The 16,798-nt window shown below is 41.6% G+C and overlaps 1 protein-coding gene across 5 annotated transcripts in view; it reads right to left on the bottom strand.

The window, feature by feature from the left end:
- LOC106588881 (butyrophilin subfamily 3 member A2) overlaps positions 1-14,169 on the bottom strand; it is a 28,109-nt gene extending 13,940 nt beyond the window's left edge. For 3 of the 5 annotated variants that reach the window (XM_014178388.2, XM_014178389.2, XM_014178392.2), the window contains exon 1: positions 13,851-14,168. In XM_014178388.2, the coding sequence (XP_014033863.2) occupies positions 13,851-14,001 (151 nt within the window). In that variant the 5' untranslated portion in view covers positions 14,002-14,168. Of the gene's footprint in view, positions 1-13,850 lie in introns of all 5 variants that reach the window. The other 2 variants (XM_014178391.2, XM_014178390.2) reach the window with 2 other exon arrangements.
- Positions 14,170-16,798: the final 2,629 nt, after the last annotated feature.

Genomic DNA, 16,798 nt, shown 5'->3' with positions numbered 1-16,798 from the left:
TAGGAGACGGTCCTGGAGCTTGCTGGACTTTCTTGGACGCCCTGAAGCCTTCTTCACAACAATTGAACCGCTCTCCTTGAAGTTCTTGATGATCAGATAAATGGTTGATTTAGGTGCAATCTTACTGGCAGCAATATCCTTGCCTGTGAAGCAATGATGACGGCACGGGTTTCCTTGCAGGGAACCATGATTGACAGAGGAAGAACAATGATTCCAAGCACCACCCTCCTTTGAAGCTTCCAGTCTGTTATTCAAACTCAATCAGCATGACAAAGTGATCTCCACCCTTGTCCTCATCAACACTCACACCTGTGTTAATGAGAGAATCACTGACATGATGTCAGCTGGTCCTTTTGTGGCAGGACTGAAATGCAGTGGAAATGTTTTGGGGGGATTCAGTTCATTTGCATGGCAAAGAGGGACTTTGCAATTATTTGCAATTCATCTGATCACTCTTCACAACATTCTGGAGTATATGCAAATTGCCATCATACAAACTGAGGCAGCAGACTGTGAAAATTAATATTTGTGTCATTCTCAAAACTTTTGGCCACAACTATACAGTTTTTGCAGAACATCTTATTGAATATGTGACTTGTGGTAACAAAGTGGCACTGTAATTTTGACTGAACACTTCAAGCAATTCAGGGACAATGGATAAGCCTGCCCTCTTCTTCCTCGTCAGTAAAGTTAGAAATATCATTGGTGATGATCAGACAACAGAAAGTCAAAAGAATCAGACTGATTCCAGTCCATATCATAGATCATATTCCCTCTTACAAAGGCTCTGGTACTGTTCCCTGCAGGATATAATCATGAAATACTTTAAGGTTGACAATATTCACTGGAATGCAAACAAAAGCTTGACTTGCAATAAACAAAATGTCACGTACAAGAACTCAAACGGGGGAGGATCATCGGACTACAATATGAATACAACTCCATTTTTATTATACTGTGGACACTACCACGCCGTAGAGTAGCCCTTATATTGAGGTAGTTTAATTAAGCTGGACCGGGGTGCACCGGGCTTGGCCCGTGACGTGAATGGGTGAAAGCGGTGAGGGAGAAGCGCCCTGCTCAAATCTAACACTAATCTGCGCCGCCAGGCCATATTGTCAACAAGACAGTATGGTTCATCGGTCGGAAAACATACATGTATTTTCCATAAAGTACATGTTAGAATTGTACTAGTTTTACTTGGGAAGGCAGATAAGGTATATATTAGTTTTTATACCAAGAGCAAACAACACTTTGCATGCGTCTTCACGATATTGACATACATCACTTTGTTTTGAGCCGACTTCGCTGTGGGCTTTGAACATGGCACCCCGCTCACACTCGGTTGGTAACCTGGTTTTCAAAATGATCACTTTTCACCCGGTGCATGCCCACCCTGGCCAGCTTAATCGAATCCCCTCATTGTAATATCACTGTAACCCTCAGCTACAGGAACAGGTGTATATAGGTGGTTGAGAGAGCACAGGAGGGCTACATCCCAATTCTTCACCCTTCTCTTATGGTGTGCACTTGCAAACTCCTCATCATGGAAGTATGCAAGTGCACAATTTGGGAGAAGGGAGGAGAATCAGTCATAACTCAGCAACATGACAGTAACTCTGCAACAAGTCCAACACATTTGAGTACTGCCTATGAGGACAAGGGGTGCTTCAGACACTGTCTGTGTATGATACAATCACTGCTAAGTAATGACAGGTAATGACTTGCAAAATACAGTACAGTATCTACCTCTATGCTTGCAACCTCTGCCTCCTATCTATCCATGTAGTAGTACCCAATATGGATGTTTACTTGTACATGTCCGACATGTGCTCATTGCTCAGTGAAGATGCCCTCCAGTGTTGTCCGCCACTACTCTCCTGCAGTCACATACGGAACTCCTAAACAGACAGATTGCCACAGACATGCTGAGACAGACTGACTGAGAGACACACACATAGTGTGAGAGCTGGGCCTAAAAAACGAAACAAAAGCTAAAACACCATTACACTAACAACGTTACACTATATAGTCTGATAGTTTCAGATGCTTTCAGATAGGTCCTTTGTTTTTGAATAGTCACATACCATTAGTGATCCCTTCCAGAGTAACTTTAGTGCATCATAGCTTGATAGCCATCAGTGGTAGAAAACAAATAACCATGCTAGTTATTCAGCTAACTGTTTCAATGCAAACAAAAAATCCACTGATTGTACCTAAAGGTGTTCTACGACGTCTTGTTGTGACGTTAGCCAGTAGTGCCCCTTCATAGCCATCTAGCTGTCGAACCTACCGATAGATCGCTACTTATAATAACCAATTACCCTTATTAGCTACCTACTAGTAGCTGCCTGTGTCCCCTCCACTGAGCTTTATAGTCCCCTACAGCAAACTCCTCGCACACACTCTGTTCTTCGTCTTCTTCTGTGGGACTACACACTCTCTGTTCTTCTTCTTCTGTGGGACTACACACTGGCTGTTGTTCTTCTTCTGTAGGACTACACACTGGCTGTTGTTCTTGTTCTTCTGTGGGACTACACACTGGCTGTTGATCTTGTTCTTCTGTGGGACTACACACTGGCTGTTGTTCTTGTTCTTCTGTGGGACCACACACTGGCTGTTGATCTTGTTCTTCTGTGGGACTACACACTGGCTGTTGATCTTGTTCTTCTGTGGGACTACACACTGGCTGTTGATCTTGTTCTTCTGTGGGACTACACACTGGCTGTTGTTCTTGTTCTTCTGTGGGACTACACACTGGCTGTTGATCTTGTTCTTCTGTGGGACTACACACTGGCTGTTGATCTTGTTCTTCTGTGGGACTACACACTGGCTGTTGATCTTGTTCTTCTGTGGGACTACACACTGGCTGTTGTTCTTGTTCTTCTGTGGGACTACACACTGGCTGTTGATCTTGTTCTTCTGTGGGACTACACACTGGCTGTTGTTCTTGTTCTTCTGTGGGACCACACACTGGCTGTTGATCTTGTTCTTCTGTGGGACTACACACTGGCTGTTGATCTTGTTCTTCTGTGGGACTACACACTGGCTGTTGATCTTGTTCTTCTGTGGGACTACACACTGGCTGTTGATCTTGTTCTTCTGTGGGACTACACACTGGCTGTTGTTCTTGTTCTTCTGTGGGACTACACACTGGCTGTTGATCTTGTTCTTCTGTGGGACTACACACTGGCTGTTGTTCTTGTTCTTCTGTGGGACCACACACTGGCTGTTGATCTTGTTCTTCTGTGGGACTACACACTGGCTGTTGATCTTGTTCTTCTGTGGGACTACACACTGGCTGTTGATCTTGTTCTTCTGTGGGACTACACACTGGCTGTTGATCTTCTGTGGGACTACACACTGGCTGTTGTTGTTGTTCTTCTGTGGGACTACACACTGGCTGTTGTTCTTCTGTGAGGTTTCACACTGGCTGTTGTTGCCAGGACAGCCTAAAAAGTGAATGTTGCCAGAGTCTTTGTCTTGGATGAGGTTTAACGGCGGTTGGCATCCAATAAATGTTGCATTACCGCCAACAAATAGACTGAAGTATAACTCCCTTCCACTTGGCTTTAAAGAAAAGGACAATAAATCAAATACCCTACCATCTAACCCTACACTCATTAAAAACTCACCACCCTACTCCACTAAATCTATTTAGTCGTACCTCAGGCCAACAGCCCGAAAGGACGGGACACCACCACTCAACACACCCTGTAACTCATCTGACGTCAAATCTCATACCCCCAAACACTTCTCTGCAGCTGCCACCACAACCTCTATTTTCTGTGACTTACGTTCCATCTCTGCAGTACAGTTGATAACCATTGCTATGAATGCTAAAAAGCCAATCTTACTGAAGCATATACAGTTGAAGTAGGAAGTTTACATACACCTTAGCCAAATACATTTCAACTCAGTTTTTCACAATTCCTGACATTTAATCAGAGTAAAAATTCCCTGTCTTAGGTCAGTTAGGATCACCACTTTATTTTAAGAATGTGAAATGTCAGAATAATAGTAGAGAGAATTATTTATTTCAGCTTTTATTTCTTTCATCACATTCCCAGTGTCACGATTCTCTAAAGCAGAACGAAGAAGCCGACCAGGACAAGGTGAGTAAAAAGAAGGTGAGTATTTATTTACAGAGTCAAGGTGAAAGCAGAATAATCCAGGAGACGGAGCGGCAGCGGAGGTGAGTTGATGAGAGTGGATAGGCAGATCCAATGATGTCACAGAAGCCACCGACGACCAGGCAGGGAGGGTGAATGTTCCGGGAGAATGATGTTCATTGCTAACGATTCGGCAGGGAATGGATGTCAGGTCAGAGCTTATAAAGTGAAGAGGTGATGATCAGGACCAGGTGTGCAGATAGCTGATGAGATGCAGGTGCGGGTAATCGAGAGATCTCCCGCCTAGCTTCGTCGCCTGGCAACCAGACAGGGTGCGTCCAGGAACCTCAGAAAACAGACTCCAACACAGAAAACAGTCAGCTCAGGCAGAAAACAGACTCAGGAAGTGGGATTCATGACACCCAGTGGATCAGAAGTTTACATACACTCAATTAGTATTTGGTAGCATTGCCTTTAAATTGTTTAACTTGGGTCAAACGTTTAGGGTAGCCTTCCTCTTGCTTCCCACAATAAGTTGGGTGAATTTTGACCCATTCCTCCTGACAGAGCTGGTGTAACTGAGTCAGGTTTGTAGGCCTCCTTGCTCGCACACACTTTTTCAGTTCTGCCCACAAATGTTCTTTAGGATTGAGGACAGGGCTTTGTGATGGCCAATCCATTACATTGACTTTGTTGTTCTTAAGCCATTTTGCCACAACTTCGGAAGTATGCTTGGGGTCATTGTCCATTTGGAAGAATTTTCCAAGCTGTTTAAAGGCACAGTTAACTTAGTGTATGCAAGCACAGGGGAACTCTTCCACCTCATGTTAGCAAAACCGCACCCACCATGTTTTACCAGGTAGGCCAGTTGAGAACAAGTTCTCATTTACAACTGCAACCTGGCCAAGATAAAGCAAAGCAGTGCGACAAAAACAACAACACAGAGTTACACATGGGATAAACAAACGTACAGTCAGTAACACAATAGAAAAATCTATGTACAGTGTGTGCAAATGTCGTAAGATTAGGGAGGTAAGGCAATAAATAGGCCATAGTGGCAAAATAATTAGAATTTAGCATTAACACTGGAGTGAAAAGATGTGCAGAAGATGATGTGCAAGTAGAGATACTGGGGTGCAAAAGAGCAAAAAAAATAAAAATAACAATATGGGGATGAGGTAGTTGGGTGTGACTGCTTGATTGACAGGTATAACACATCGCAAACGCAAAGGAACAATAAGGAAACTAAATAACAAAATGAAGCATTGCGATTGATTTATCGAATTTGATTGATCATTTTAATTTGGAAAATAATTATTTTTCTTTTTGTCACAATTCATGCAATCACAACAATGAAATGAAATTAAAAACATGAGAAATGATTTGTCATTTAAGCATTTAGATTTGATTTTTAAATGTGTCAGTGTTGTACTGGGTAGTTCCATGGAAAAATCAAACACACCTTGCCATTTATTTTTCAAATTGGCAGACATTATACATGCTCAATCATGAAAATTATAATGCTATAGTTTCTTTGCATTTCAATTTGAATTGTGTCAAAAAAATGCATACCCATTTAGGAAAAGAAATTGCAAACATGATATTGATTCATCATTTACATTTCCAACTAAATTCTTCCATAGCAACTGGGTTTCCCTATTTAATCCCTGATAGTTTGCAAGCCCTGCCACAATGGGCTGTATGTACCAATTATTTACGGAGACATGGCCATGTGAATCTAGTCCAATATGACCCCATGCAGCTGTGATGGCACTATAGCCAGAAAGACTTCTATAGATGTGCCCCAGTGTGTGGGAAATTTGGTGGCTCCATCACAATGTCCACAATTTGCTCGTGTAGCTGCTGGACTATGCTCAAAATGACCTTGATATGACCCCCATGAAGGTCTTCAGAGTATTTTATTATCTATTTAGTGAGCAGATAATATTTTACCCAATTTTCTTCTAACAGGAAAACCAAATGGCAGCTATTTTCTTAAAATGGCCACCCTGGTTGACTGACATGCTTCCCAGACTGCCTCCTGTCTTTAACTGTTCCTTAAGGTATTTAGTATTGATGTACCAAGTACGATACTTGTATCATAAAGTAAAACATCTATATTTGTATATTTGGTACTTATCTGCTGGCCTATTGGCTGAACACGGTGTGCAACATCCTAAATTGTCCAAAAATTGTGTTTCATAACTAAAGTACGCATATGTGACCCGATTCAGGAAACTAGGCGTATGTCGCGAGTCACAACTTCACAGGAGAGCCGTTTGAATGTACTTTTTTTTTTTATCAAAATGTGTTTTTTGGCAGAAATGCCTTCTCGAACATATGAGCTTTCATGTGCGTTAATAACTAACTTTTTTGCCATCTGTAAATATGAATAAAATTGTTAAATTAAGAGCCTAGTTGGTTTAGCCAAAGAAAAAGTCAGGAACCTTACCGCTAGTCATGATTGGAATGAGATTATGAGTGGGCTGGACATGCCGAGAGATGAGTTTCAGACTGTTCTGCGGTGTAGTATCGTGTGTCTGTAAAATGCGCTGCTCGTTATGTGTAGATAATCCTTTCTACTGCAGTTTTTTCTGAAGATATAACGTTAGCCATGAAGAACTGCAAATATGTTGCTTCTACTCTCAATAACATTGCTGCCCTGAATTTATCAGGCACTATCAACAAAGGTCAGTGGGAAAACGTTGTGATGGACTACTTTCTGGAGGACGATCGTGCCATGCTGACTCGGAAAATGAATTAGGACGATGATAAAATCTCTGATTTAGGTAAAAACATTTTAATTGAAGAAGACATTGTAGAGTCTTCTGATGACGGTGATGGGGAAGAAACAGCGAACAACAGTGTTGTTGTCACGGAAGAAGTTAACCGAGTTTTAAAATCAGTGGAACACAACGGGCCAAACAAGCTGTGAAAACTAAACGGAAACGTCACAGGACGTCTTATTTAATGAAAGGGGTTGCAGTCTGCCGTGAAGCTTTCTTCCATGTATATGGGTAAGAATCTAGCTACAGTTTCAGATATTATACGTTTCTAATTTTGTCAGAAAGTTGTTTTAATTGCAAGATAAGGCTTGCTGTTAGCTAGCCAGCTGGCTTGCTAGCTAAAGTTAACATTGAACCTAATTTAGCTATGACAATCGGTTTCTATTGCTAGTAATGTTACTCTATGGATTGGGATTATAGTTCATTTTTTAGCTAGCTAATGTTAACGTGACAGGTCTAAACAACATACCACGAGTTAAAGCTTGCTGTTAGCTAGCTAACGTTAGCTGAGGTTAGATGGCTGGCTTGCTAGCTAACATTAATGTACGTGTATGAATTGTTTGTAACGTTAGTGATGTTCTCAGAATGCCATTTCGGATTGCTAGTTATAGCCTAATGTTAGCTAGCTAACATTGAACCTATTTGGTTAACTTTAGGTAGCTATGACAATCGGTTTGTATTTGTAGTTAAAGCTTGCTGTTAGCTAGCCAGCTGACGTTAGATGGCTGGCTAGCTAGCTAACATTACGTGTATGAAGTATGTGTAGTGATGTTATCTCAGAACGTCATTTCGCATCTATTGTATAATAATGCTAAAATAGTTGTATCTGGAATTTGTCTTTCAGCATCAGTAGAACATGCCTGACTCTCCTCCATCAGTCATACAAGGAGAATGGTCTAATGCCTCCCATCAAAAAGGCAGCAGAGCAGTCATCAACTACATGCACCACTTCTTCACCAACTACGGAGTTGGGGAAACACGTGTGGACCTGAATTGTGATAACTGCAGTTGCCAAAACAAGAACACATTTGTCCTCTGGTATTGTGCCTGGCGGACCATGCACAAGCTCCACCACAGTCTGGACCTTCACTTCCTGATCACAGGCCATACCAAGTATGGCCCCGACTGGTGCTTTGGCCTCATCAAGCAGCGCTTCAGAAAGACCAGAGTGAACACTTTGTCTGAGATTGCTGGTGTTGTGAAGGACAGCACTGTGACAGGGGTCAACATCCCACAGCTGGTTGGACTGGAGGATGGTACGGTGCTGGTGGAAAGCTATGGCTGGCAACAACACCTGACTCCGTACTTCAGGCCGCTGCCACAGATCAAGCAGTACCAGCACTTCCGGTGAAAATAATTTTCATTGCATTGCATGAGGTTATTCTTCTGATCTAAACGTAGGAGGTGAATTGATGTATTGCAGGGTTGTAACGTCTTCAGATTTTTATTTATTTATTTCCTGTTTAACAGCTTTGATGCTCTGGAGTCTGGTGTTGTTGTCACCAAGGGGCGTTCGGACTGTCGGGACCAGGTTTCAGCTGTTGTGCAACGCTGACATCCTTCCCCCCATAGATGGTCTGCCTGTACAAGCACCACCTGGACTGGACAGCTAGACAAACATATTTTTGAGAAGATCAGGGAGATTTGTGACGAAGAGGCTATGGACATCACATGCCCTGCACCAAAGTCAAGGGCAGGACAGAATCAGGCTCTCCGAATATAGATTCCCTTGTTCATGCGTGGTTCGGACGGACCAGTCATCAGCACTATCTGCAGTGCCTCCTTTTAAATGACTCTCTCCTAACACACACGCCATACGTTGCTGCTACTATCTGTTTTTATCCTGCTGCTCAGCCACTTCACCCCTGATTGTATGCATAGAACTACCTTGTTTATCGCTGATATCGTTATTGATACCCACTCAAATTTGCATACCGCCCCAACAGATCCACAGATTACGCATTCTCACCTGGACAAAAGGAACACCTACGTGAGAATGCTATTCATTGACTACAGTTCAGCGTTCAACACCATTGTGCCCACAAAGCTCATCAATAAGCTAAGGACTCTGGGATGAAACACCTCCCTCTGCAACTGGATCCTGGACTTCCTGACGGGCCGCCCCCAGGTGGTAAGAGTAGGCAACAACACGTCTGCCACGCTGATCTTTGACACAGGGGCCTCCAGGGGTGTGAACTTAGTCCCCTCCTGTATTCCCTGTTCACCCACGACTGCGTGGCCAAACATGACTCCAACACCATCATTAAGTTTGCTGATGACACAACTAGAGGTCGACCGATTAATCGGAATGGCCGATTAATTAGGGCCGATTTCAAGCTTTCATAACAATCGGTAATCGGTATTTTTGGCCACCGATTTGCCGATTTTATTTATTTATTATAATTTTTTTACACCTTTATTTAACTAGGCAAGTCAGATTAAGAACACATTCTTATTTACAATGACGGCCTAGAAACGGGGGTTAACTGCCTTGTTCAGGGGGGATTCGTTTTTGCAACCTTCGGTTACCAGTCCAACGCTCTAACCACCTGCCTTACATTGCACTCCACAAGGATTAACAGGCTGACTACCTCTTACGCGAGGGCAGCAAGAAGCAAAGGTAAGTTGCTAGCTAGCATTAGACTTATAAAAAACTATCAATCTTAACATAATCACTAGTTAACTACACATGGTTGATGATATTACTAGTTTATCTAACGTGTCCTGCGTTGCATATGATCGATGCGGTGCCTGTTAATTTTCATTGAATCACAGCCTACTTCGACAAACGGGTGTTGATTTAACAAGCGCATTTGCGAAAAAAGTACTGTCGTTGCACCAATGTACCTAACCATAAACATCAATGCCTAACAGGAATATTTAGACTTAGGGATGCCATCCGTTAGATAAAATACGGAACAGTATTTCTGTGTGTTTATTATATTATAATTAAGTCTATGATTTGATAGAGCAGTCTGACTGAGCGGTGGTAGGCAGCAGCAGGCTCGTAAGCATTCATTCAAACAGCCCTTAGCTGTGCTTCAAGCATTGCGCTGTTTATGACTTCAACCTGGGTGGGTATAATTTGTGGAACGTTCCGACAGGAATCTATTCCAAAAACTTCGTAAATAACAAGGTTTCCAAAAAACAACGCATACAAAGTTGTATAGCGGCAGAATAAGATACCGGGTAGGGAGTGATCTATTTCATTGCGTTTTCCCTCATCACGTTTATTCCGAAAAATGTCTGTCCTCACTCTGGTAGCCTATGGACAAACATTAAGAATAAGCTACGTGGTGAGTTGATGCCTATTCGGCAGCTAGTTAGCTAGGTTTGTATGCGTTGCTACTTTGTATGCGTTGTTGGTTGGCAACCTTTTACTTTACGTTTTTTGGAACAGATTCCTGTTGGAACGTTCTACCCCTTCAAGCCTATCAACTCCCAAGATTAGGCTGGTGTAACCGATGTGAAATGGCTAGCTAGTTAGCCGGGTGCACGCTAATAGCGTTTCAAACGTCACTCGCTCTGAGACTTGGGAGTGGTTGTTTCCCTTCCTCTACATGGGTAACGCTGCTTCGAGAGTGGCTGTTGTCGATGTGTTCCTGTTTTGAGCCCAGGTAGGAGCGAGGAGAGGGACGGAAGCTATACTGTTACACTGGCAATACTAAAGTGCCTATAAGAACATCCAATAGTCAAAGGTATATGAAATACAAATCGTATAGAGAGAAATATTCCTATAATTCCTATAATAATATAATAACTACAACCTAAAACTTCTTACCTGGGAATATTGAAGACTCATGTTAAAAGGAACCAGTAGCTTTCATATGTTCCCATGTTCTGAGCAAGGCACTTAAACATTAGCTTTCTTACATGGCACATATTGCACTTTTACTTTCTTCTCCAACACTTTGTTTTGCATTATTTAAACCAAATTGAACATGTTTCATTATTTATTTGAGGCTACATTGATTTTATTGATGTATTATATAAGTTAAAATAAGTGTTCATTCAGTATTGTTGTAATTGTCATTTTATATTAAAAAAAATAATCGGCCGATTAATCGGTATCGGCTTTTTTGGTCCTCCAATAATCAGTATCGGTATCGGCGTTGAAAAATCATAATCGGTCGACCTCTAGACACAACAGTGGTAGGCCTGATCACCGACAACGATGAGACGGCCTATAGGGAGGAGGTCAGAGAACTGGCAGTGTGGTGCCAGGACAACAAACTCTCCCTCAATGTGAGAAAGACAAAGGAGCTGATCATGGACTACAGGAAAAGGCAGGCCGAACAGGCCCCCATTAACATCGATGGTGCTGTAGTGGAGCGAGTCGAGAGTTTCAAGTTCCTTGGTGTCCACATCAACAACAAACTATCATGGTCCAAACATACCAAGACAGTCGTGAAGAGGGCACGACAAAACCTTTTTCCCCTCTGGAGACTGAAAATATTTGGCCTGGGTCCCCAGATCCTCAAAAGGTTCTACAGCTGCACCATCGAGAGCATCCTGTCCAGTTGCATCACCGCCTGGTATGGCAACTGCTCGGCATCTGAAAGTAAGATGCTACAGAGGGTAGTGTGAACGGCCTAGTACATCACTGGGGCCAAGCTTCCTGCCATCCAGGACCTATATAATAGGCGGAGTCAGAGGAAAGCCCATAAAATTGTCAGAGACTCCAGTCACCCAAGTTATGGACTGTTTTCTCTGCTACCGCACCGCAAGCAGTAACGGAGCGCCAAGTCTAGGACCAAAAGGCTCCTCAACAGCTTCTACCCCCAAGCCATAAGACTGCTGAACAATTAATAAAATCGCCACCGGACAATTTACATTGACTCCCCCTTTTGCACACTGCTGCTACTCGCTGTTCATTATCTATGTATAGTCACTTCACCCCCACCTACATGTACAAATTACCTCAACTAACCTGTACCCCCGCACACTGACTCGGTACTGGCACCCCCTTAATAGAGCCTCGTTATTGTAATTCTTATTGTGTTACTTTTTATTATTACTTTAGTCTACTTGGTAAATATCTTCTTAACTCTTCTTGAACTGCACTGTTGGTTAAGGGCTTGTAAGTAAGCATTTCACAGTAAAGCCTAACATTTGTTGTATTCGGCGCATGTGACAAATAAAGTTTGATTTTATATTGTTCTTGTACATACTGTATATTATTTTAATTTGACACTATCTATTTCTGATATTGCTACTCTGCAAGTAACCATTTGGCTGTACCGTTTACACCTTCTGTAGAGACCCATCCACTTAGCAAGACTTAGCAAAATATTGACATATAAAATGAATATTTATGTGTGGTTGTAACATGATTTTATGACGTACTACCTAAGTAGTTTTGGGGGGTATCTGTACATTACTTTACTATTTACATTTTTGGCAAATTTTACTTTCACTACATTCCGAAAGAAAATAATGTACTTTTTACTCCATACATTTTCCCTGACACCCAAAAGTACTCATTACATTTTGACAGGAAAATTGTCCAATTTACACACTTATCAAGAGAACATCCCTACTGCATCTGATCTGGCAGACTCACTAAACACAAACGCTTTGTTTGTAAATGATGTCTGAGTGTTGGAGTGTGCCCCTGGCTATCTGTAAATGATGTCTGAGTGTTGGAGTGTGCCCCTGGCTATCTGTAAATGATGTCTGAGTGTTGGAGTGTGCCCCTGGCTATCTGTAAATGATGTCTGAGTGTTGGAGTGTGCCCCTGGCTATCTGTAAATGATGTCTGAGTGTTGGAGTGTGCCCCTGGCTATCTGTAAATTATGTCTGAGTGTTGGAGTGTGCCCCTGGCTATCTGTAAATGATGTCTGAGTGTTGGAGTGTGCCCCTGGCTATCTGTAAATGATGTCTGAGTGTTGGAGTGTGCCCCTGGCTATCTGTAAATGATGTCTGAGTGTTGGAGTGTGCCCCTGGCTATCTGTAAATGATGTCTGAGTGTTGGAGTGTGCCCCTGGCTATCTGTAAATGATGTCTGAGTGTTGGAGTGTGCCCCTGGCTATCCGTCAATATAAAAAAAAGAGAGAAATTGTGCCATCTGGTTAAATATAAGGAATTTGAAAGGATTTATACTTTTACTCAAGTATGACAATTTAATACTTTTCCACCACTGGATGTGGCTGGGGGTTATAGCATTTATTTCACATGACCCATTAATTTAGACAAGTATGTCTGGGTAAGCGTCATCTAATATTTTTATCTGGACACTTTCTGTTTACCTGGAACTTTTCCTTATTGTAGGCTACTACCAATTTTGGTCTTAATCTTTACTACACTACTCACTGTTTAGCACATGACCTCATGTGAATCCTTAAAGAGATGGGTGGGGCTGGCTTAAGAGGGTGTGAACAATCCTGAATGGGTGTAGACAAAGGAGAGCTCTCCAGTAGGTATCAAAACATTCAAAGGCCCTTTTCTCAAAAGTGAGTTTACAAGTGTATCAATTTTCAAAGCAGAATTACCTTGCCATTGTTCCTCTAAATGTTATGTATGATATACCATTTTGTAGCTCTACTTTTATCCAATGTAAAAAAAATAAAAAATATAAATAAATAAATTGCTACATAAGACCAAATCCATCTGGAGAGTCACACATTTTCTCCTCTATTAAATGTAGTTAGGGCGGAAAATTATGCATTTGCAGCCTGAATGGAAAATGCTGTAGGAGCCGGTCCATGGGGTACATGAGTGTATTACCCGGAATGCAAATCAATCCTAGATGATAGTCACGATCTCGCATCCACTATCGCCAGCCTAGGTTAGCGACATTCCTTTTCTGCTGGTTAAATATACTGCTCTTAAAAAAACGAAACAATATTGCAAGTTCAATTTTTCCATCGTTTCTTTGTTGTTGTATTTAGCCACATAAATACCATACAGTACTTAGGACTCCCAATTATGGTTCGATAAGACCTTAACCTACCTGTTTCCAGTAGTAGAGAAATCAAAATAAGGCCCAGCGAGCGTGACGAATACCTCTTCATATCACTGGAACAGGTAGATGCAAATATCAAGTAGAGGGAAAACTCGTTAAATAAGTCTACAGAAGGTCTTTGGGGCGAGGCTTTTTTCATTGGCCCATTCGAAAAAAAAATATATTTTGCACTTAGTTTGAAGACAATCAATATTGGTTAAAGTTAAACTAACCATAGCATATTGAAATAACATTTTATGGAATACAGTCGAACATTCCAGAAAACCGTAGAAATATTTACCACATGTCTACTTTCACTTTTGCCTTCTTCTGTGGATTATTTTATTGAGGTTGGCAACCAACTTTAAATTGCTTTACCGCCACCAACTGGACTGGAGTGTGGACCAGCGACAGTGAAGCACTAAATTCTACCCAATATTCTCGTCTCCCTAAGGAAACGAAATATACATCATTTTCTATAATATTGTAAACAATATTGCAAACAAACGTTAGAGGTGCAAGCCGCCTCCTAATGTTTTGGAGTGTGTAGTCAACCACAGATTACAGACTAAATTAATAAAGAAACAAACATTAAGATAAACTAAACCCTCCTATCCAGTGGCAACCCGTTATCATGCCATGAACTTTAGTCACTGTTGCTAGCTGGCTACTCAACCCTGCACCTTAAAGAGACTGCTGCCCTATGTACCTAGTCATTGAACACTGGTCACTTTAATACTGTTTACATACTGTTTTACCCACTTCAATCAAACAATCAAATGTATTTATAAAGCACTTTTTACATCAGCCGATGTATGTCCAGACTAGACATATTTATATACTGTATTCTAGTCAAGGCTCATCCTATGTAACTTCTGCTGTACACACCTTTTCTATTCATATACTGTCCATAATGTCTATACACATCATCATATACAAATATATTTATATCTGGACTCTTGACATTGCTCGTTCTTATATTTATATATTTCTTAATTCCTTTCTTAATTCTGGGGAGATTTGCGTGTATTGTTAGGTATTACTGCACTGTTGGATCTAGGAACATAAGTGTTCCACTACACCCGCGATAACATCTGCAAAATATGTGATTTGATATGAAAGCTTCACAATTTTTGCAACTCTCTCTCTGTCTCTATGAGTTTGGTCTGAGTGTCCAGCCTGGTCTTATAGATTAGACGTAACATTATCCGGACACTCAAATCGGTATGATATCTTGTATTTGGAAGGGTTACATATGACAAAAGGTTACGTAGCCCTTTTCTGCTGTCAAATTAGCTAGTAGCCTCATGGGTGGAATGTTATTCATATTTCTCATAATCAATAAACATTATTTCAGAAACCCCGCCAAAAATCCAATGTTTCTATGTCAAACGGTTTAGTTATATTTCAGTCTTCTGTGATGTATATAAAGTGTAATATTGAGAAGCAAACTCAAAATGTTGTACATTTCAACTCAATATCTGAAACGGTATAGGTGTCTTCTATTTTAAGTCCATAACCATGTGTGTGGGGTGTAGGGTTGCACATTTTGGGGAATATTCAGAGGTGGAAACTTTCTGTTGGAATTAACACGACGCCAGGACAGCGGAGTCAATCACCACCTTCCGGAGACACCTGAAACCCCACCTCTTCAAGGAATACCTGGGATAGGATAAAGTAATCCTTCTAACCCCCCCCTTAAAAGATTTAGATGCACTATTGTAAAGTGGTTGTTCCACTGGATATTATAGGTGAATGCACCAATTTGTAAGTCGCTCTGGATAAGAGTGTCTGCTAAATGACTAAAATGTAAATGTAAATGAATATATGGGAATTAATGGAAATATATGCAAATTAATGTTTTTTGCATTGGATATATTTGCCATATCATATGGAGACAGAAACATAAGCCTTTTTACCTTATCATAAGTAGACATACTTGCAAATGATTAAATCCTTCCAATAGAAAAAAATAAAATAAAATTGTTACGAATTTAACTTTAATTAAATGAGTTGACTCTTCACATGGGATGATTTCACTGAACAACAAAAGAAAGAGAATATTGAATGATCCCCAATGATTCATCGCATCTCCCAAACACGTTTTTAACATCTGTACAATTATAGTCTAGAAACTAAAGCTTTGGTTGTCTTCCTCTCAGGCTTCCATGTCTTCTCCCTGGACCTCCTCAATGACCTCAATGACTCTGAGGCCTCATCTTCATTGTCACTTTCCAACCTTGTTGAGGATGGCTCATTGTCAGGCTCAAAAATCCAAAAATTTGCCATGATGGTCATCAATTGTTCAACTCTTGTATTGATCAGCCTGTTGCGTGCTTTGGTGTGTGTGTTCCCAAACAAGGACCAGTTGCGCGCTGAGGCGGTTGATGTCGGTGGGATTTGGAGGATGATGGAGGCGACAGGGGAAAGACCCTCAGATCCACAAAGTCCCTTCCACCAGGTGGCTGATGAGATATGTTGGCACGACTGCTATATTGCATCTCCATCCTAAAGCCCTTGCTTGGAAGTATACTTCGCCAGACTGCCGAGAACCTTGCCCTCATGCAGGCCAAGGTGGCGAGACATGGTAGTGATGACACCATAGGCCTTGTTGATCTCTGCACCAGACAGGATGCTCTTGCCAGCATACATACAACATGTACGCTGTGGCATGTATGGGCTTCAGGCAGAAGTCTTCACGCTTTTTGATGTATTTCAGAACTGCAGTTTCTTCTGCTTGGAGCAACAGTGAAGTGGGGAGAGTCTGAACATCAGACAGGATGACATTGTCTCCCTCAATCCATGCAATGGCTACTGCTATAGGTTTCAGGAGTTTCAGGCTGCTTACCCCTCTCTCCCAAAATACATAATCCAGGAGGATCCTCTTGATGAAGCTGTCCATATCGGCAGACTGTGATATGGCCATTTCTTGGAGACTCCTTCCCCTCCAGGAGACT

Source organism: Salmo salar, chromosome ssa27 (genome assembly GCF_905237065.1).
Source record: "Salmo salar chromosome ssa27, Ssal_v3.1, whole genome shotgun sequence".
In the NCBI taxonomy this organism is placed as follows: domain Eukaryota; kingdom Metazoa; phylum Chordata; class Actinopteri; order Salmoniformes; family Salmonidae; genus Salmo; species Salmo salar.
Note: the sequence above shows the minus strand (reverse complement) of the source record. Positions and strands in the feature narration are given on the sequence as shown.